The sequence below is a fragment of the Drosophila bipectinata genome, chromosome 2R (genome assembly GCF_030179905.1).
Source record: "Drosophila bipectinata strain 14024-0381.07 chromosome 2R, DbipHiC1v2, whole genome shotgun sequence".
Lineage (NCBI taxonomy): Eukaryota > Metazoa > Arthropoda > Insecta > Diptera > Drosophilidae > Drosophila > Drosophila bipectinata.
Window position 1 is genome coordinate 9,693,384 of NC_091737.1, and position 20,069 is coordinate 9,713,452.

Here is a 20,069-nt window from a genome sequence, read left to right on the forward strand (position 1 = left end):
TTATCGAGCCGCTGTGACTGCCGATAGCCCCCAAGTCAGCTGGTCGTCCATCACATGACCGTCATAAGGTTTTTTCTCACTGGAACAAGCGACGTCGGGCCATAACAGCGAAAATTTTCACCACCATTTTTCGTTTGTAGTTTCAGTTCACTTTTCGGTTAGTTATCCTTTGCATTTTGTGTTCTTTTGGTTCTTTATTTATGACTTTTAGTTTTTCCTTTGTTTCCATCTCCGTAAAGTGCGTCGTTGCAGCGATTCTACCGAAATGTTGTGGAAGTCGCTGATTGCCCTGTGCGTCATTGGAGCAGCCTTCGCGGAGCAAACGCCCGTCTTTCTGTGGGGTGCCAACAGGTGGGTTTTTATTGAGCTTTCTCAACCTGTGGAATTTGATTTGGAGTAACTCTGTTTTGCGCAGTGTGGCGAAGCCCTCGCTGAAGACAGTGCCCCAGGCGGAGTTCGCCGAGCAGTTGGCTACGTTGCTGGAAGATCACATGGTCGTGGCCTTCGAGGAAAATGGCGTAAGTGATGACTTAGGTCTTATTTTTTGAAAAAACTAAATTTTTTTAATTGCAGTTGAGCAGCAAGGACTTCCTGTGCAGCAACTCCCTGTCGCAGTCCTGCTATGCCCAGTTGCAGGGCGTTAGCCCCAAGACCTACTACACCAGCGTGGAGAATCCCACCGAGGCCCTGCGTTCGGTCGCCGCCAAGCGGGAGCACAACAGCATCGATGCCAGCGGAAAATTGGTGAACCCAGCCAAGTGCGCCGCCGGCAAAGCCCTGTTCGTCAGCTTCGAGGATTCGAAGGAGAGTCGCGAGGCCACCCTGGAGTCACATGGTTAGTAAGCAAACAAACTTCCAGGTGATCACCTCACTTCAATCTTACAATTCGAACTCCCGTAGACGCTGCCATCGCCGCTATCAGCAAGCAGTTTGAGTGCAAGGTGGCTTATCTGTATCTGGCCGCACCGTCCACCGCTCCGGTTGTTCAGCGTCGCGCACGGCGTGACACGGCCGCTACTACTGGAGGAACCTACTTTAGGTCCACAAACCAATTTTTCATCTTTTACACTGCCCTTCTTTACAACTCGGATCCCGTCACCTTTACCGGTATTTCAGTCCAGAACGATACCAGCTCCAAGTTCACCGTCACATTATCGTCTGCCTCCAAGTCACTCGTCTTTGATGTTTCTAATAGCGGTGGATACTTTAGTTTGAGCAATGTAAAGTATGGTGATGAAGCTTTCCGCGTTACCGGCATTGTAAACGCCCCCACCACGTTCTCCTACGCCTGCGGTAACCTCACTCTGGAGTCTGCTGCCACCGATGGTCGTTACAACTCGCTGAGCTTCAAGTCCCTGCAGCTGCAGGCTCCGTTCGACGGTTCCTATTCTGTGGATTTCCCCTTCGGCGATTCTTGGGACTGTGTTGGATTCGTATCGCCCGGAATCCTTATGGGTCTTCTGGTCGTCGCTCTGCTGCTGGTCATCATGTTCATTGGTGTCTGCTGGATGATGGACATCAACACGATGGACCGCTTTGACGATCCCAAGGGCAAGACCATCACGATCAACGCCGCCGCTGACTAAACAGCCGGTCATCATTAGTTCACGCCCAAGCTTTTTTGTTATATTTTCCCTTCAGAAAGTCATTCCTTTATTCTTCCGTCATGAAACGAACCAATACTTAATACCATATAACCATATAACACATAACCGGGAAATTAGTCCTTACAATTTCGATACAAAAATTTTCCCCGACAAAGATCAGATCCACGTTCAGCATCATTCCGTGCTGGCCTTTGTCGCCGAAAATTTCCAAGAGTTTTGCTTGCACCGACTTGGCATCCAGTATTTCATATAGTATATAGCCCCTAAATGTCGTAAATTGAGGAATTACACAAAAAAAAAAAGACGCACAGTGTCCAAAATAAGTGTGTGCAGAAGTCCATTGGTGTGTGTGGATGTGTGCCCCATGATTGCCCGTGGGCAGTAAATCTAAACTTGCATATATCTAAGTTTTTGTAGTTTGTTGTTTTGCGCAAATATGCGAAACTAATTTATGCCTCTGTATGATAGTTTGTCTTTTGTGCAACTCTCCTGTTCGCAGGCCCAACGAAAATAAAGTTTTTTTCAATTGTGTTACCAAATATGGAAAGTTTTACTAGCAAAAAGTCGGTTGTCAGATGGCCTTTAAATTAATGGAAAGGCTATGGAATGTACATACATTCTGCATATATGTATGTATGTATGTATTGGCCGGATATTCAAATAGTTGTTAGCAACTTTTTGTGCTCTCGTTTTGAAAACAATTTCAATTGCATTCTCTTGGCTTGTTTTGGCGGAAAAAGTCATGGAAACAAATCAAAAGTTTAATGGAAATTTATTGAGTTGCCATCGACGGGGTTTTCGAGACGAGCCTTATCCGGCATTTCGGTTTGTAAACTTAATCCTTAAACTTAGTTTAAAGTTCCTGATAAGAAAACCGACGGGCAGTTTTCATTAAGTTGCTTAGCAGCAGCAGCAGCATCGGCGGCAAAAAGCATTGTTTATGACATTTTAATCTCTTGTTTATCCGCTTGACTTTTCCACTTGCCTGAAAGTGGAAAGCTGCAGTCGTCTTCGTCTGGTCAAGGCGTGCGTAAAATAAACCCTCCGGCAGACAGCGCTAAAAACTGTGCTACGGCCGGATAGTGGGTTGGCTGTGTGGGTGCTGGGTTGCTGCTGCTGGAGTGAGTGCGCTCTCCGAGCCAAAAGGACACACAGTCGACTGCACTGCGAGTGGCTGGCAGGCGCTTAACGTTTTTGTTGCATTAGAAACAGGTCAGTGCGTCGTGCACCCAAATGAGCATATGACCCAGCTGGAGTGCAGTGCCGCCGGAGGATTCCGGGGTGCTGCACAGTTGGGGGGCTAAAAACTTGTGCCAAAAGGCGTCCGGGAATCGGAGATTCCAACGGAAGAGGAGGAGGTGGAAACAGTAATTATGCATAAGTCAACACGCGGCATTCGTAATGAACTCCACTCAAAAGCGGAACGAGCACTTTGCAGACCCGCAAAGTTTCCAAAGTTTTTGGCAGCCGAAAATGTCGCCAACTTGCCAGCTGCCGAAAGTTTCCGGCTAGCCAAGTCCTGCATCCGCCTATTTGTAAGTATGGTATATGAAAATTTCACACACTTGTGGTTATACTATTAGTTCTAATTAATGGTATTAATAGTGGCTCTTACATAACTAAAATTCAAGCTTTAATTGTTCGACTTGTATGCTGATATTAATCTTTAAAGATTTTTACTTTAACGCCACTATTTTTGTAACCCCAAGTATAAAGAATAAATGCAGGATCTTCCTGCTGGGATAGACCCATGGGGTCAAAGTGTCGCTGGCTCTGCCCCAGCCCCAGGCTGTAATAAACCCAGCGGTCTACAAATTGCTGCATTAGGCAGCCACAAATAGAAATGGGAATAAGGAAGAGTCGGGCAAGGAGTCGACCGTAAAAGCAATGGGTCCTTGCACACATGTCCTGCCTGGAGTAGTGGCACCAACTGCATCAAATGCAGTTTGAAAAGTTGGGGAGGCCAGTTGCCTGTCATTAAGCTGAGCCACAGTGCAAATCATTAGGCACAGGATTTGCAGGAGTAGCAGGGACGTGGTAACTGGGCAAGCTTAGCCAAGCCCAAATCCAAAGCCAAAAACAATAAAAATCTCTGGCGGGCGCTTTGGCCTGAACCAAGTTAATGATAGTAATTGTGCTGCCCGGGAGTTGTCGTCACCCATTTTAGAGTCCTCCCATCTGCTGGGTTGAGCTGCTTATCTCCGCTAAGTGGATGCGGATTCGCTTTGTAGGTTGGTTGTGCGAGGCATGTTTAACTAATAAGTACACCCCCATCCGAGGATGGGCCGGGGGCAGGAGCAGGGAGCCCTCAAAGGGGACGACGAGTAGAGAGCGCTAATGAACTCACTTGTGCGGCTGTTCGGTATAGGATTTCAGGTTCCTTTAGAGAGTGGCTTATGCATAAGCTTGGGTTTTAATTTAAAGAAAAAAAAATAGTTTAATTATGAACTGGTATGTACTATTACTCTACTTAATAATTGAGAAATACAATCAGAATCTGTCAGAACTGACGATAGTCATAAAGAACTTTAACAGTATTTTTTTGTGTCATATAAATAGGGCAATTTTCTTCGAACCACTCGAAAGCCACCCATTAACCTTTAAACCGACAAATCACTCTGGAAATCCAACCAGTTGACCTCAAATTAAGCCCAATCGAGTTTGCCGAGGACATTTTTGGGCCCGGCAGAGTAGAGAGTAGAGTCCTGCCGATCCATGCCTAGCCCCAGTGGTCAGTGGAGGGGCGGACAGACATTAATTAGTTGTCATTTTTAACAATTGAGCGTGACGAGGGAAATGAAACGGTTGGCAAACAGAACAGAAACGGAAATTCTTCTGCTCCCCCAGACCCAACCATGGGCGTTTGCAAATTAAGTGAAGGAGGGGGCCACAGTAAAGATAAGGTCTGAGTTTTTCGGTTTCGGTTTGAGTTTTTGTTCCAGTTCGAGTTCGAGTTAAACCAGAAGCCGTGACAATTGATAAATGATGCTGGCGCTGTGTGACGTGTGACAGATAAGTGCCGAAAAAGGTTTACAACTTTTCTCGAATGCCATTTATTATTGATGTCCGGATGCTGGAAAGGATGCCACTGGCCAAGACCAGCCTGGCCCCACACTGCCTGTCTCGTTGCCTATCCTGAGCAAATTAAAACTCGACAATTAGCCAAACACTCAGCTGTAATGACATGCAAAAGGATTAGAGCGCATAAGCCTCGGACGAGATGGCGAGCACTGACCGAACTTAAGAGCTCAAAGCTCAGGCTTAGTGGGTCCGAAGCATGTTACTGACCCACCCACCGCGAGAGCAGAGCCGGGAATTAATTAGTTCATCAGGGGGTTTGTGGGGGTGTGGTGATGCCCCACTTACCACTAACAGGTGTTTTTTTTTACCTTTATATGAGTAAATGCTTAAACGTCTGTTAATAGAATATATAATAATAAAAGACAAAAATTTACTATATGCGATTTCATTGTTGTATTATATCCAGACTCTTAGTTTTTTTTTTTAAAACAAACCATAATTAAGGTATTTGATAAAAGAAATTTAGAGAATCATCTTTACTTGGACTGTAAGGAACTGTTTTAAAAATGTATAAATGTATTGCCAAAATAAAAGGACCAAAAAAACTTGCGGAAAAATATGAATGTATTTCAAGAAATAATTCACATATCAATTAAATTAATAGTTGACACTCGGTTAAAATTGTTTGTATTGTCCTCTCCTTGGGTGCTGGATGGCTGGAAGGGCTTCTAATTGCTTATAAATCCAGTCATTGAACTTTTCTAAATTCGTGTAGACCCCGGGAGTGTCCTTCTTGCCGCACTCCATACCCCAGTTGACGATTCCAACCTGTATGTAGCGGTTCCTGTAGTAGTCCATCTCACAGAATATGGCGGAACCACCATCTCCCGTACAGGAATCGATCCCTTCTTCTCCTCCGGCGCACATTAGACTTGGATCCAATTCAAAATCAGGTCCCAACTCCGTTTTCCTCAGCTTATCCTGGCATTCATCCTGGTACACTAAGGGAAGCTCAATTGCCTTCAGAACATTTGATAAATATTTGTCACCGAAGTTTTTCACGCCCCAACCGGCTACTATGCATTTGTCCGCTGTGGGTTCAACCGGAGTGGGCAAACAGATGATCTGGATGTGATCCTCCTGCTTGAAGGGCTGGGCCAAAATGACAAGGGCCAAATCGTTTGCCCCAGTTTCATAATCAAAATCTTCATGTCTTATGATGCTCTTCACCAATCGCTGTTGAGGTGTAAACGATTCTCGGTCCGATGATAAATCCCAATCACCAGCTCGGATCTTTGTATCGGCAGCGGTCACATTCTCAAGAATATGTGCTGCGGTGAGAACGACATCCATAGCGATTAGAGATCCCCCTCCAATGAACTTCTCATTGGAATATAAAGCCACCATCCAGGGGAATTCTCCAGGTCTAGAGTCACTTGTATCTAGCGCTAGATCGCCTATACCTCTGGGGTTGCTGGTACCGCAATCATAGGCCTGCTTACTGCGCGGTTTCGTGGTGGGCCTGGGAGTCGTAGTGGTGCTGGGAGTTGTATTGGGCCTGGCAGTCGTAGTATCGCAGGAAGTAGGGCTGTGAGGCGTTTTGGGGCTGGGAGGCGTACAGGAGGGTATTGAAGGCTGTGAAAAAGACCAGGAAACAATTAAATATAATTTTTCCTACTGGATTCTGAATTAAATACTTACTTTTGTTAATTCGCAGCATACTTCATTGGTCTCACATTTTTTAATATCAACTGTGACAGGTTGTCCCCTTATAGAACAATAATCCTGAGGAACGCAGCTATTAGGAGCATAACAGTATTCAGCACCGCTCCATCCTAGAAAGGATGCGACGAGAAGAATTCCTAAAGACAAGTGCTTCTGCATGGTTTAATTGCGAAGAGAGCTATGTGAATGTCACTGCAATGCCTCCCATTAAATAGCCGCCGATGGCTTCTTTATCAAATGGGTTTTGCCCGAAGCTTATCGTCTGTTTCTTGGAAAAAATATTAAAATGCTGCATATATGTATACCACATTATTCTTTTTATGTATGAAGTTGTTCAATTAAGGACAATTTTCTTGTTTTTCAGGAATGATAAAAATAGTAAAAAACAAGAAAGGAAAGCTAACTTCGGGCGGAGCCGAAGTTTATATACCCTTGCAGTTAAAACCGGATATATATCGCAAACATCGGATATAGTTGGCCGATCCTTATGAAATTTGGTAGGTTGGATCAACTGATCAAAAATAGAATCTGTATTAAATTCCAGCTTTCTATCTTCAAAAACACGAAAGTTGGGTCATTTCCGATCGTTCAGTTATATGGCAGCTATAGGATATAGTCGGCCGATCCTTATGAAATTCGGCATGTCGTATTATTTTGCCAAAAATAGCTCTCATGTGAAATTTGAACTCTTTAACTTAAAAAACACCGAAGTTATACCATTTCCGATCAATCAGTTATATGGCAGCTATAGGATATAGTCGGCCGATCCGGGCCGTTCCGACTTATATACTGCGTGCAAAGGAAAGAAGGGTGTGTGCAAAGTTTCGAGACGATAGCTTTAAAACTGAGAGACGGACAGACGGACATGCTCATATCAACTCAGGAGGTGATCCTGATCAAGAATATATATACTTTATAGGGTCGGAGATGTCTCCTTCACTGCGTTGCACACTTTTGACCAAAATTATAATACCCTCTGCAAGGGTATAATAATAAGTGTGACATTATAAAATATTATTTTATTTTACACTAAATCTTGTTAAGCATAATGCAACTGATAAGCGGGTAAATAAAGCTGTGACCTAAGATTTCATTAAAACCAAACTTGAAATTATTTATTCGATTTTTGTAAATTTCCAAGTAAGTGGGAAAGTTTCAATTAAAACTGGGAATTTTAGAATGAAGACATTTCTTTGAAAAGGTTAAGAGATAATGGGGACATTATTTTAAATAGCGGATAATCCAGACGGCATATCAATGTTCAAAAAGTGCAATAAATATACGACGTTCAGGGTTTTTGGTGTTCTCTATCCAACTTTAGCTGATAAGCATTGTTACTATGTCCCAAAACAAAAGCCAAATAGGCGGGAGGTAAGCCAAATCACCAAGCCACTTATGAAAATAAATCGCACTGGCAGTGGAATGAAGATTTACTTCTAAGGATATGGGATACCTCCTGCCCATCATCAAGCAGATCAAGTCCATTTTTATGCAAATTTATTGAGTGATAAAGTTAAAATGCGTAGATTGGCGAATTGCACATCAGCTTTCCATTCTCCAGGGAGTGTGGGTGGGATGGATGTATGAAAATGGGAATCGAAAGGAACCAGAGCGAGCCCTATATTATATCTTGACTTGGGTCCGATTTTATCCGATTTTTGAGTAACCACAGGCACATGTGTTCGCAAATCATATTCGATATTTTTTTTGTTTGCTTCTGCTTTTTTCGAATCAACAGTTATGATTCATACCATTAAATGTTCTTTGTTTTTTTAATGCTAATAAATATATTTTTAAAAAGTTTAGTCCTTTTGCCACACAATAAAAAATTTTGTTCAAAAATATGAATATATTTCAAAAAATCCTTTTTAATAATAAATTAAATAGTATTTACTTTGCCATATATTTTGAATTTGTTGAGTAATTTGGCATTCTGGGGGTGTATGGATTTCAATTGCTGATCAATCCAGTCCTTGAACATTTCCACATTTGTGTAGACCGCCGGTACGTCCTTCTTTCCACACTCTACACCCCCGTTGATGATGCCCACCTGTACGTAGCGGCTCCTGTCGGTGGAGCGGTGGAGATTATAGCGGATCCACCATCACCTGCTCAGGAATCTACCCCCTCTTGCCCTCCGGCGCAAATAAGACTTGGAACCAATTCAAAGTCTGGGCCCAGCTTGGTTTGCCTTAGCTGATCCTGGCAGTGGACCTGGTCCGGACCTTTTTTTTTATTCAGTATTTTTAATTACTGACCCAGCAAATATTAAATAGCCTCTGTTGACTCATTTCATTTAAATGAAATTCCACATCATTTGGAAATTTATAAAGAATATAATTATTTCTTAGAACAGGTCAAATGGTTATCGTGGTTCGAAATGTATTAAATAAAAGATTAAGTCGCCTGCTGTTTTTCATACAATTTTTTGAACTTTAAAAGGCCACTTCTTTTTCCTAAAAAAATGTGAAATGGATGAAAATGGATACAAGTTATCATGTATATTATTAAAAAACACAAAAATGTATGGATGTTCATCAAAAAAGTAATAATTTTATTTATTTTTATGCAAAATATAAAAATAGGTGACAATTGATTAAAGCGTTCTGTATTGTCCCCTTTGAGGAATTGGGATTGACTTGATTTGCTGATCAATCCATTCATAGAACATTGACACATTTGTGTACACCGCCGGTACGTCCTTCTGGCCACACTTCATACCCCAGTTGACGATGCCAACCTGTACGTAACGACTCCGGCTGCCCTGCAGCTGACAGAATATAGCGGATCCACCATCTCCAATGCAGGCATCTATGCCCTCTTCACCACCAGCGCAAATTAAACTTGTATCCAATTTAAAGTCTTCGCCTAGCGTTGTTTGTCTTAGCTGATCCTGGCATTGGTCCCGGTCCACCAAAGCAAGATCTACCACCTTTTGAATATCTGAGAAGTATCTGTCACCAAAGTTTTGAACGCCCCAACCGACGACTTTGCATTTGGTCTTCAGGTAGGACCTTGTTTGACTGCTAGGAAGGCAGATTTTCCGGATGTGGTCCTTCAGCTGGAAGGGCTCGTTTAAAAAGACAAGGGCCAAATTGTTTACCCCAGTAGCGTAAGTGAAGTTCTCGTGCTTTTTAATAAGAGTCACCGATTGCTCTTCGGAGTCAAATGATTCATCTTCGGATGCTAAATTCCAATCACCAGATATGATCCTAACATCGGCAGCGGTCACATTGTTAAGAATATGGGCTGCGGTGAGGACGACTCCTGGGGCCACCAGGGAGCCCCCGCCAATCAACTGGTCCTTAACATATACAGCCACCGTCCAGGGAAATTCAGCGGGTTTGGAGTGGCCCTCAAGATGATCTGTACTATTTTCTAGGCCGTCGGGATTGCTATAACCGCAATTATTGGCAAACGTAGGGGTTTTAGCGGATTGTGAAGACTGCGAGGAATATTACATTAGTTTTACCATCTGGGTATTAAATTATAAACTTACATTCTCTTTTTCGCAGCATACTTCACCTACAGCGCATTCAAAGCCTTCGGTAAGTCGGTGGTTTGAGCCTTCTCCCCTTAATTTACAATTAAGGGCAGCAACGCAACTATAGGGCTTATAACAGACACTAGCACCGCTCCATCCGAGAAATAAGGTAACGAGAAGAAGCCCCAAAGACCACTGCCTCGACATGGTGAGCTTCGAAAGAGATTCTACAATGACTGCCACTGGAACGGCGGCGCTCTCATTATAAAGCCGCAGTTGGGACCTACTTTTTCTTATCTATAAGCGTCTCAAAAATGAATATGTATGGGTGGGTTTTTCTCATGATATAGTAGACTAGCCTCCTATTAAAGTCTTGATATTTTGTTCTTAAGTTGGACTATACATGGAGGTTTTTACGTGGAGCGAAGGTACCTCTTTTTCATTTTATTTAAAGCCAACATAATTAGAAAGTCCTAGGTATTTCGTGAGAAATATTTATATATATAATCTTTTAAAGATTTCAACCCGTCTGACCTTTCAAAACAAAACTCAACCCTCATCTGATAACACAGATTTACGTAATTTTAAATTATCAAGAAAGGAAAGCTTACTTCGGGCGGAGCCGAAGTTGATATACTTTTGCAGTTGAAACCGGATACATATCGCAAATATCGGATACAGTGAGCCGATCCCTATGAAAATATCATAATATAACCAATTTATATGGCAGCTATAAGATATAGTCGGCTGATCTTTATAAAAATTGGTAGGTGGGATTAACTGACCAAATGTTTACCAAATGGTGATGCCCCACTTACCACTAACAGGTGTTTTTTTTTAGCTTTGAGTAAATGCTTAAACATCTGTTAATAGAATATATAATAATAAAAGACAAAAATTTACTATATGCGATTGCATTGTTGTATTATATCCAGACTCTTAGTTTTTTTTTTAAAACAAACCATAATTAAGAGATTTGATAAAAGAAATTTAGAGAATCATCTTTATTTGGACTGTAAGGAACTGTTTTAAAAATGTATAAATGTATTGCCAAAATAAAAGGACCCAAAAAACTTGCGGAAAAATATGAATGTATTTCAAGAAATAATTCACATGTCAATTAAATTAATAGTTGACACTCGGTTAAAATTGTTTGTATTGTCCTCTCCTTGGGTACTGGATGGCTGGAAGGGCTTCTAATTGCTTATAAATCCAGTCATTGAACTTTTCTAAATTCGTGTAGACCCCGGGAATGTCCTTCTTGCCGCACTCCATACCCCAGTTGACGATTCCAACCTGTACGTAGCGGTTCCTGTAGTAGTCCATCTCACAGAATATGGCGGAACCACCATCTCCCGTGCAGGAATCCAACTCTTCTTCTCCTCCGGCGCACATTAGACTTGGATCCAATTCAAAATCAGGTCCCAACTCCGTTTTCCTCAGCTTATCCTGGCATTCATCCTGGTACACTAAGGGAAGCTCAATTGCCTTCATAACATTTGATAAACATTTGTCACCGAAGTTTTTCACGCCCCAACCGGCTACTATGCATTTGTTCGCTGTGTCTTCATCTGGAGTGGGCAAACAGATGGTCTGGATGTGATCCTCCTGCTTGAAGGGCTGGGCCAAAATGACAAGGGCCAAATCGTTTGCCCCAGTTTCATAATCAAAATCTTCGTGTCTTATGATGCTCTTCACCAATCGCTGTTGAGGTGTAAACGATTCTCGGTCCGATGATAAATCCCAATCACCAGCTCGGATCTTTGTATCGGCAGCGGTCACATTCTCAAGAATATGTGCTGCGGTGAGAACGACATCCATAGCGATTAGAGATCCCCCTCCAATGAACTTCTCATTGGAATATAAAGCCACCATCCAGGGGAATTCTCCAGGTCTAGAGTCACTTGAATCTAGCACTAGATTGCCTATGCCTCTGGGGTTGCTGGTACCGCAATCATAGGCCTGCTTACTGCGCGGTTTCGTGGAGGGCCTGGAAGTCGTAGTGGTGATGGGAGTTGTATTGGGCCTGGCAGTCGTAGTATCGCAGGAAGTAGGGCTGTGAGTCGTTTTGGGGCTGGGAGGCGTACAGGAGGGTATTGAAGGCTGTGAAAAAGACCAGGAAACAATTAAATATACTGGATTCTGAATTAAATACTTACTTTTGTTAATCCGCAGCATAATTCATTGGTCTCACATTTTTTAACATCAACTGTGACAGGTTGTCCCCTTATAGAACAATAATCCTGAGGAACGCAGTTATTAGAAGCATAACAGTATTCAGCACCGCTCCATCCTAGAAAGGATGCGACGAGAAGAATTCCTAAAGACAAGTGCTTCTGCATGGTTTAATTGCGAAGAGAGCTATGTGAATGTCACTGCAATGCCTCCCATTAAATAGCCGCCGATGGCTTCTTTATCAAATGGGTTTTGCCCGAAGCTTATCGTCTGTTTCTTGGAAAAAATATTAAAATGCTGCATATATGTATACCACATTAATCTTTTTATGTATGAAGTTGTTCAATTAAGGACAATTTTCTTGTTTTTCAGGAATGATAAAAATAGTAAAAAACAAGAAAGGAAAGCTAACTTCGGGCGGAGCCGAAGTTTATATACCCTTGCAGTTAAAACCGGATATATATCGCAAACATCGGATATAGTTGGCCGATCCTTATGAAATTTGGTAGGTTGGATCAACTGATCCAAAATAGAATCTGTATTAAATTCCAGCTTTCTATCTTCAAAAACACGAAAGTTGGGTCATTTCCGATCGTTCAGTTATATGGCAGCTATAGGATATAGTCGGCCGATCCTTATGAAATTCGGCATGTCGTATTATTTTGCCAAAAATAGCTCTCATGTGAAATTTGAACTCTTTAACTTAAAAAACACCGAAGTTATACCATTTCCGATCAATCAGTTATATGGCAGCTATAGGATATAGTCGGCCGATCCGGGCCGTTCCGACTTATATACTGCGTGCAAAGGAAAGAAGGGTGTGTGCAAAGTTTCGAGACGATAGCTTTAAAACTGAGAGACGGACAGACGGACATGCTCATATCAACTCAGGAGGTGATCCTGATCAAGAATATATGTATATACTTTATAGGGTCGGAGATGTCTCCTTCACTGCGTTGCACACTTTTGACCAAAATTATAATACCCTCTGCAAGGGTATAATAATAAGTGTGACATTATAAAATATTATTTTATTTTACACTAAATCTTGTTAAGCATAATGCAACTGATAAGCGGGTAAATAAAGCTGTGACCTAAGATTTCATTAAAACCAAACTTGAAATTATTTATTCGATTTTTGTAAATTTCCAAATAAGTGGGAAAGTTTCAATTAAAACTGGGAATTTTAGAATGAAGCCATTTCTTTGAAAAGGTTAAGAGATAATGGGGACATTATTTTAAATAGCGGATAATCCAGACGGCATATCAATGTTCAAAAAGTGCAATAAATATACGACGTTCAGGGTTTTTGGTGTTCTCTATCCAACTTTAGCTGATAAGCATTGTTACTATGTCCCAAAACAAAAGCCAAATAGGCGGGAGGGAAGACACATCACCAAGCCACTTATGAAAATAAATCGCACTGGCAGTGGAATCAAGATTCACTTCTAAGGATATGGGATACCTCCTGCCCATCATCAAGCAGATCAAGTCAATTTTTATGCAAATTTATTGAGTGATAAAGTTAAAATGCGTAGATTGGCGATTTGCACATCAGCTTTCCATTCTCCAGGGAGTGTGGGTGGCGATGGATGTATGAAAATGGGAATCGAAAGGAACCAGAGCGAGCCCTATATTATATCTTGACTTGGGTCCGATTTTATCCGATTTTTGAGTAACCACAGGCACATGTGTTCGCAAATCATATTCGATATTTTGTTTGTTTGCTTCTGCTTTTTTCGAATCAACAGTTATGATTCATACCATTAAATGTTCATTGTTTTTTTAATGCTAATAAATATATTGTTAAAAAGTTTAGTCCTTTTGCCAAACAATAAAAAACTTTATTCAAAATAATGAATATATTTCAAAAAATCCTTTTTAATAATAAATTAAATAGTATTTACTTTGCCATATATTTTTAATTTGTTGAGTAATTTGGCGTTCTGGGGGTGTGATGGATTTCAATTGCTGATCAATCCAGTCCTTGAACATTTCCACATTTGTGTAGACCGCCGGTACGTCCTTCTTTCCACACTCTACACCCCCGTTGATGATGCCCACCTGTACGTAGCGGCTCCTGTCGGTGGAGCGGTGGAGATTATAGCGGATCCACCATCACCTGCGCAGGAATCTACCCCCTCTTGCCCTCCGTCGCAAATAAGACTTGGAACCAATTCAAAGTCTGGGCCCAGCTTGGTTTGCCTTAGCTGATCCTGGCAGCGGACCTGGTCCACCAAAGGAAGCTCTATTGCCTTCACAACATGCGAGAGATATGGGTCCCCAAAGTTCTTAACGCCCCAGCCGGTGACTATGCATGTGTTCTTCAGGTAGGCTCTTTCTTCACGGGGCTGGGTTATCCATTAAATATAATAAATTAAAAACATTGAATGTAAAATACTAAAAAATCAATAAAAAGATAACTATCTTTGGTCGGAGCCGAAGACCTTAATGGTCGGTGTTGTCTTCTTCCCTAATACCCTTTGCAAGGGTATATAAAGATGAATAACTTGGATGTTTATTCGATTTATATAAAATTTCCTAGAAAACAATACGAAAAATTATTTATTTGATTTGTATAAAATTCCAAATAAATAAAAATTTCTAAGAAAACATTAATTACATTAATGTTTTAAGAAGCTGATAATTAAGCTTGAAACACTAAACATTAAGCTGATAATCCACGCGTCATATCAATATAAAAAAACTTATAAAAATATATGTTTATGTGTACACGTCTTTTTGTGTACTCTATCCAAACAAAGCCGATTACTATGACATGCTCAAAAATTGCCCAATGGGGGCGGGGAAGCCACTCATCACCAACCAAGTGTAAATAAATCGCACTGGTAGCGGAATAAAGATATACTTGTAGGGATATGGGATACACGCCGCACATCGGCAAGCAGATCAAGTGCATTTTTATGCAAATGTATTGTGTGCCAAAGTGAAAATGCGTAGAAAAGCGACATGAGTGCGATTTGCATACCAGCTTTCCATTTTCAAGGGACACGTGGGTGGTGATAGAGGTATGGAAATTGGAATCGAAAGGAGCCGGAGCCAAGCCGACATTATGTTTACATCTTGACTGGGGCCCGACTCTATTGATTGAGTGAACAACAGGCACATGTGTTTGCAAAACATATTCAATATTTTGTTTGTTCGCCCCGGTTCTGCCAGCTTCCACTTTGTATTAGGAGGGATCATTCCATATATACATACATACATTTTACTGGCCTGGTTACTGCAATAGGTATTGTACATTTGATTGCATTTGGCCCAGTGACTCGCTTCCGCATGACACATTGTTGGCCCCCAAAATTGGGACGAACTTTTGCACAACTTAATCATGGTCCAAGGGTTCAGGACAAGGGCCAAGGACCAACTCCCCCCAGCCATCTGTCTGCCGCCAGGAATTGTTCAACCGCATTTGTTCTACCACCTTTCCACGTAACCACAATGTTGCCCCAAAAGTTTTCACATTAAAACCGTTTCATGCCGGCAAATTGTGAAATGAGTTAGCTGCAAGCTTTCCCCAAAAAAGTAAAAGTTCAAATATGCGAGGGAGGCCAAAACTTTTGTGTAATATCTTTGCCAGTCATTAAATAAATAATTTAATTTCACAACTTCTAGCTAATCAATTTACAATATTTTTTTACTTTTGAACCATGCGCAGCACGAGTTCAGCAAACAATTCTGTTATTTAAACTGCAATCAATATGTCAACAGGTCTTTGTTATCAATTAAGCGTAACTCGTAGTTGGGCCCTTTGCATGTGAATTGAATTGTAACAACAGTGATTGGCAAATATGACTTGCATTTAATGTGTTTACGTTGTGATTTAATTAAAAGATCTAACCAACTGGATAGAATTATTCAGACCATGGCAAAGGCATTACTTTTGTTAAGGTTTTGAGGTATTCAAGTAACTTCTAGTATTTAAGAAAAGCTCTAATGCTCGACCGGATACGTTTTTCCGCCTGAAGATGGCTTACATGTCTGTTCCATGGCCGAATGCACTATTTTGTTGCATTGCAACTTTATAAGCCACCAGAATCCTCATCCTTGGCTTTTTTGCTGGAGGTTTTGTTGGATGTGTCGCTGCTACAATGGTGCTCCTTGCCAAGTGCTCCACTTGCATTATCCTCTTGCCATCACCCACCCAGAGTCTTTATATTCTTTACCTTTTTTTGTTACTGGATCTTGTGTTAAAATGGCCAGGCAATGTTTTTGCTGGCGCTACCTTTTGCTGCCCCTTGTTTGTGAAGCTCAATTTCAGTTAGGAGATAAAATTTTTATGACATCACTTTTCTGTTTCATTATTTATTTTGCCATCGTTGCCCGGGCATCCGCTGCAGATGATGAGCAACGACACATCGCCTCGGGAGTTTATAAACTTTATGTTTATTGAAGCCATAAATTGGCGGTGCATACGCGCACAACATGGCGTATACGCAACGTTATGAATTGGCATTTCCCGCTCAAATTATGTGATTAATAAATAGACTAATGGAGCGTTACCTTTCACCATTAGAACTTAATAAAACGATGTTTTATTAAATTACCTATTAAAGCTTAGATTGTAAACGTTGGCATTGCATGAAGCCTAATTGCTTAACGATTCAATTTGCGGCACAAACATCCAAACAAATTTTTGTCCGAATGCACATGGCCTGGCGGAATAAACAAATTAAATCTGTAAATCTGAAAACTGCCACAAAGGGATCCCATTAAAATACAGTAAAAACCCATTAAATTCAAATAAAATCCAATTCAACAGCTTTTTTTGTGTGTGTTTAATGCCATAAATCAGAAAATTGCACAGACACACCCCCATGCACGCACACACATACACAGTAGAAAGACTATTCCATTTCCATACACGAACACACATTCACATCCTCGTTCAAAAAAGGACAAATCCTGGCTAAGCCTCTACTAGCAAAAGCCAAACAATGCGAATTGTGCGTCCGGTTTTGGCCCAGACTTTGGGGCCTAAAAGCTGAATGTAGATTTTATGCCATTTACCCTTGGACATTACCGGCATTTAGGGTCCAAGGATTTGTTTCCAATATCCTAAAAAACGCCATAAAAATCGTATAAGTGTACTTCCAGTATTTGTCGCAACTGTGGTTACAAAATATTCTTAAAAAGACACATAATGGAATGTTTATTTTGCACCTCTTTGCAAAAGCATATTCTTTTGATTTTTATTATACTTTTTGGAATATTTTGGCAATGGGTATTTTTTAGTTGTTATTTTTCTACAGTCCATTTTGAGTTATTTGTTTTTGGGAAAATGTAAATTCCCAATTTGGTTTTCAGCTGTCGATGTTGTTGCTTCTTGGTGTTTTGTTTTGTGGTTTCAAACCATTTAAATGCCACACATTAATGCCCTTCGGAGGTCACTCCCACCAGACTTACTCATCCCCCGAAAAAATAGCTCAAAAAATTCTGTTCATTGGGCAATAAAATCGTAGAATTCCAACAAGCATACCAGATATCCTTGTCAGATTTATTTTGCCCGAGACGGTCGGTTGTCCTGGGAAACAGTCTAAGCAAATTAAAGCCAAACTTGACAAAAATAAATAGATGATACTTCTGCTTTAGCTTGAATTGAAAACTGCACACGTGTACATGCATAATTACGAGAATTTATCCCATTGCAAGGGAGACCCGCTGGCTATTGCGGCTCAAAAGATTTTGCCAAAGTGCAGGCTTTCTTTGAGGTATTTCCAGGTGCAAAGGCACGGACATACATACGAGTTTGTGGAGGGGAATGTACGAGTTTGTGAACACATGTAGTAGCATACCACTCCACCGGAAGCTGTCATAAAAACGACAAAACAGCAGGCATCGGGCCCGGTTGAAGTATAAGCACATAAATGTATGTCCAGGCACTTGCAACTGCTTTGGCTTCAGATTCTGTTCGTGCTTCGGCTCAAGCTCCTGGCTCTGGCAGCAGATACTGCTTCTGCTGCTGTTTCTGTTCCTGCCTCTGGTTTGGTTTTAACTGTATCTCTTACCCCCCTCATGTTTACCGACAGCCAGACAGATATATGGCCGGGCTGCGAGCTCCAAACACTTTGCCCGGCCATCGAGTGCGATACCAACAATAAAAGTGAAAAGCGCACTCAGGCCATTGGCAAATGCCATAAACGTGTTGGTCTCCAGCGTCTGTCTGTCGTTCAGACTGACTGTCGTCTCTCGTGTCCCGAAACTGTAACTTTGCCATATTTCTGGTTACTTACCTCGATGTTACACAGAGATAGGATAGCTTTACAATTAAATATCCAAAAAATTTCAGTAATATTGAAGAAATATAATGTTTCAAGAGCTTAATTACAGATAATTTATTTTAAATTAAAAGTGTATAATTAAACCAAATTGATTGTATATAGAATTTCATTTTCAGTGTAGTGGCAATTGCTGAGGGACATATGCACGAGTTCGGGCTACCTCAACGTTTTTGGCCAAGCTTTGAATAATGGCCATGAAACAGAGCGTAGCACCGGCGCCAGCTTATTGTGTGAATTATTTGCGCTGTGAGTATTAAACTGCAGCTCGAGCTAATGCAGCATCTGGAATTCGTTGCCCATCGACTCGTTATCTCCCGACTATATAGAAATATACATAAGAATACATAAAATTTATGTACATCCTGGTGCAAAGTTCTGGGCACCGGCTCACTCGGCGTATGCGTAATTTGATTTACAATGTCAGGAGCAAGGACTTTCTATTTAATGTACGGATTTGGATATGAATGGACTGGTCTTGTGGCTCTGACATGGGTTTGGCTTGGCCTAATGGAGATTATATTTAATAGTTAACAGCATTGATTTGAAGATGCATAGCCTGGGTCTATTGACTTGTGTACACTGCATATGTGTACACCGATAGCTGCATATGGACTTGTATATCCCTTTTCAAAATTAAATTTTAATTTTAAATCCTTAAAGCAAACAAAAAATTAATCAGAGTATAATGGTTTGTATTCAAATAAATGGATTTTAATTTAAGATAATAGCGACCGCTACCGTCATAGGACTTTGCTGCAATTAATTGCGTAACCGATCTCACCTGGCCCAGACGGCGTATTTGTAATTATTGCCACTGCGGCCTGCGGCCTGCGGTTACGGCCAACTGTGAGCCACTGAGCCTAATTGAATTTTTCACCCGGCGCGTCAACATGAAAAGGCAAGAAAAACACAATTTTTGTTCGTTTGAACGAGCTGAAAAATTAAAATTACTTTAATGCTCCGTCTGCAGCTACGACTACTGTAATTGATGCCTTCAGTGCAGTGACCTGGATCGCTGTCAGCTCAAACGTGGTATGCGAATGCATCCGCCTCCTCATCCGCATCCACATCCGCGTCAGCATCAGCGTCCGTATCAGGATCCGACATCCAGCAGCCACATCATCATGGGGCGTCCGCAGGGGCATTGTTGCCCTGTTTACTGTTGCCGTGGCAAACAGGGCCGACGAAGTGAAGAAACTGGAGGCGCAGTCACCAAACAGGAAGCAAAAGTATCACACAGGAAGCCGGAGATGAGTGCCACACCCCCCACACGCCCACAATTAAAGCGGAGAAAAGTGCAGGCAAAAGTTTTGCTGTCGCATTTTAAAAACGTAAATCAGTGGCAGATGCAAAGAAAAAAAGGGTCTAGAAATGGCTAAATAATTTTAATAAATGGGAATATATATTAAACATGTTTTTAAACTGAACAGCATACACAGCATATTTAATAAAAGCTCTAGCTCCTTCAATTATGTTTAATACCCTTTTAAAATGTTGCCACATTTTTACGGTGCAACATCGGTGGAGTGTGGTAATGCGCCTGGTTGCATCTGAGTGGCAATTTAAAGTACTTAAGAGCCACGCCACTTGTAATGAGCATCCTCCCAGCACGCCGTCCGATGGCGATCCGATGACACAGATTCCCGTCCAGCTGCCAGTTTCACGCATTAAGCGGGCTTCCTGCCCGAAAGGATTTCACCATTCCAGCAATTGGTGCAACATTTGCAGACAACGTCAGCATTTAATTGAGTATCCGGC

At 41.4% G+C, this 20,069-nt stretch overlaps 4 protein-coding genes across 5 annotated transcripts; 1 reads left to right on the top strand and 3 right to left on the bottom strand.

Annotated features, from left to right (window-relative positions):
• The first annotated feature begins 6 nt into the window (after window positions 1-6).
• VhaAC45 (Vacuolar H[+] ATPase AC45 accessory subunit) lies at window positions 7-2,146 on the top strand. Of its 2 annotated transcripts, none has more exons than XM_017252419.3 (5): window positions 7-157; window positions 240-351; window positions 416-518; window positions 574-835; window positions 901-2,146. In XM_017252419.3, exons 2-5 carry the CDS (start codon window positions 266-268, stop codon window positions 1,584-1,586), a joined length of 1,137 nt encoding a protein of 378 aa, XP_017107908.2. In that variant the 5' UTR covers window positions 7-157; window positions 240-265; the 3' UTR covers window positions 1,587-2,146. The 2 variants fall into 2 exon arrangements, with proteins under 2 accessions (XP_017107908.2, XP_070134522.1); XM_070278421.1 differs by having other exon boundaries at window positions 22-157; window positions 212-351.
• A 3,096-nt stretch (window positions 2,147-5,242) lies between these two features.
• On the bottom strand, window positions 5,243-6,511 carry LOC108132812 (phenoloxidase-activating factor 2-like). Its single transcript, XM_017252374.3, has 2 exons — window positions 6,330-6,511; window positions 5,243-6,263 (listed from the first exon to the last, which is right to left on the bottom strand). Exon 2 carries the CDS (start codon window positions 6,033-6,035, stop codon window positions 5,304-5,306), a length of 732 nt encoding a protein of 243 aa, XP_017107863.3. The 5' UTR covers window positions 6,036-6,263; window positions 6,330-6,511; the 3' UTR covers window positions 5,243-5,303.
• A 2,380-nt stretch (window positions 6,512-8,891) lies between these two features.
• On the bottom strand, window positions 8,892-10,055 carry LOC108132913 (phenoloxidase-activating factor 2-like). Its single transcript, XM_017252496.2, has 2 exons — window positions 9,853-10,055; window positions 8,892-9,798 (listed from the first exon to the last, which is right to left on the bottom strand). The coding sequence occupies exons 1-2, from the start codon at window positions 10,042-10,044 to the stop codon at window positions 8,950-8,952; spliced, it is 1,041 nt and encodes a 346-aa protein (XP_017107985.2). The 5' UTR covers window positions 10,045-10,055; the 3' UTR covers window positions 8,892-8,949.
• An 862-nt stretch (window positions 10,056-10,917) lies between these two features.
• On the bottom strand, window positions 10,918-19,456 carry LOC108132813 (phenoloxidase-activating factor 2-like). Its single transcript, XM_070278324.1, has 2 exons — window positions 19,319-19,456; window positions 10,918-11,940 (listed from the first exon to the last, which is right to left on the bottom strand). The coding sequence occupies exons 1-2, from the start codon at window positions 19,454-19,456 to the stop codon at window positions 10,981-10,983; spliced, it is 1,098 nt and encodes a 365-aa protein (XP_070134425.1). The 3' UTR covers window positions 10,918-10,980.
• Between the last annotated feature and the right edge of the window lie 613 nt (window positions 19,457-20,069).

What these genes read in the sequence shown, in the direction of transcription:
- VhaAC45 (XM_017252419.3), top strand. Translation starts at nt 266, where the DNA reads ATGTTGTGGAAGTCGCTGATTGCCCTGTGCGTCATTGGAGCAGCCTTC. An exon ending in TGGCCTTCGAGGAAAATGGC is followed by an intron (nt 519 to 573) that starts GTAAGTGATGAC and finishes TTTTAATTGCAG; the next exon opens with TTGAGCAGCAAGGACTTCCT. An exon ending in GGCCACCCTGGAGTCACATG is followed by an intron (nt 836 to 900) that starts GTTAGTAAGCAA and finishes GAACTCCCGTAG; the next exon opens with ACGCTGCCATCGCCGCTATC.
- LOC108132812 (XM_017252374.3), bottom strand. Translation starts at nt 6,035, where the DNA reads ATGGTGGCTTTATATTCCAATGAGAAGTTCATTGGAGGGGGATCTCTA.
- LOC108132913 (XM_017252496.2), bottom strand. Translation starts at nt 10,044, where the DNA reads ATGTCGAGGCAGTGGTCTTTGGGGCTTCTTCTCGTTACCTTATTTCTC. An exon ending in TATGCTGCGAAAAAGAGAAT is followed by an intron (nt 9,799 to 9,852) that starts GTAAGTTTATAA and finishes TATTCCTCGCAG; the next exon opens with TCTTCACAATCCGCTAAAAC.
- LOC108132813 (XM_070278324.1), bottom strand. Translation starts at nt 19,456, where the DNA reads ATGCCCCTGCGGACGCCCCATGATGATGTGGCTGCTGGATGTCGGATC. An exon ending in TTGAGCTGACAGCGATCCAG is followed by an intron (nt 11,941 to 19,318) that starts GTCACTGCACTG and finishes TCTTTTTCACAG; the next exon opens with CCTTCAATACCCTCCTGTAC.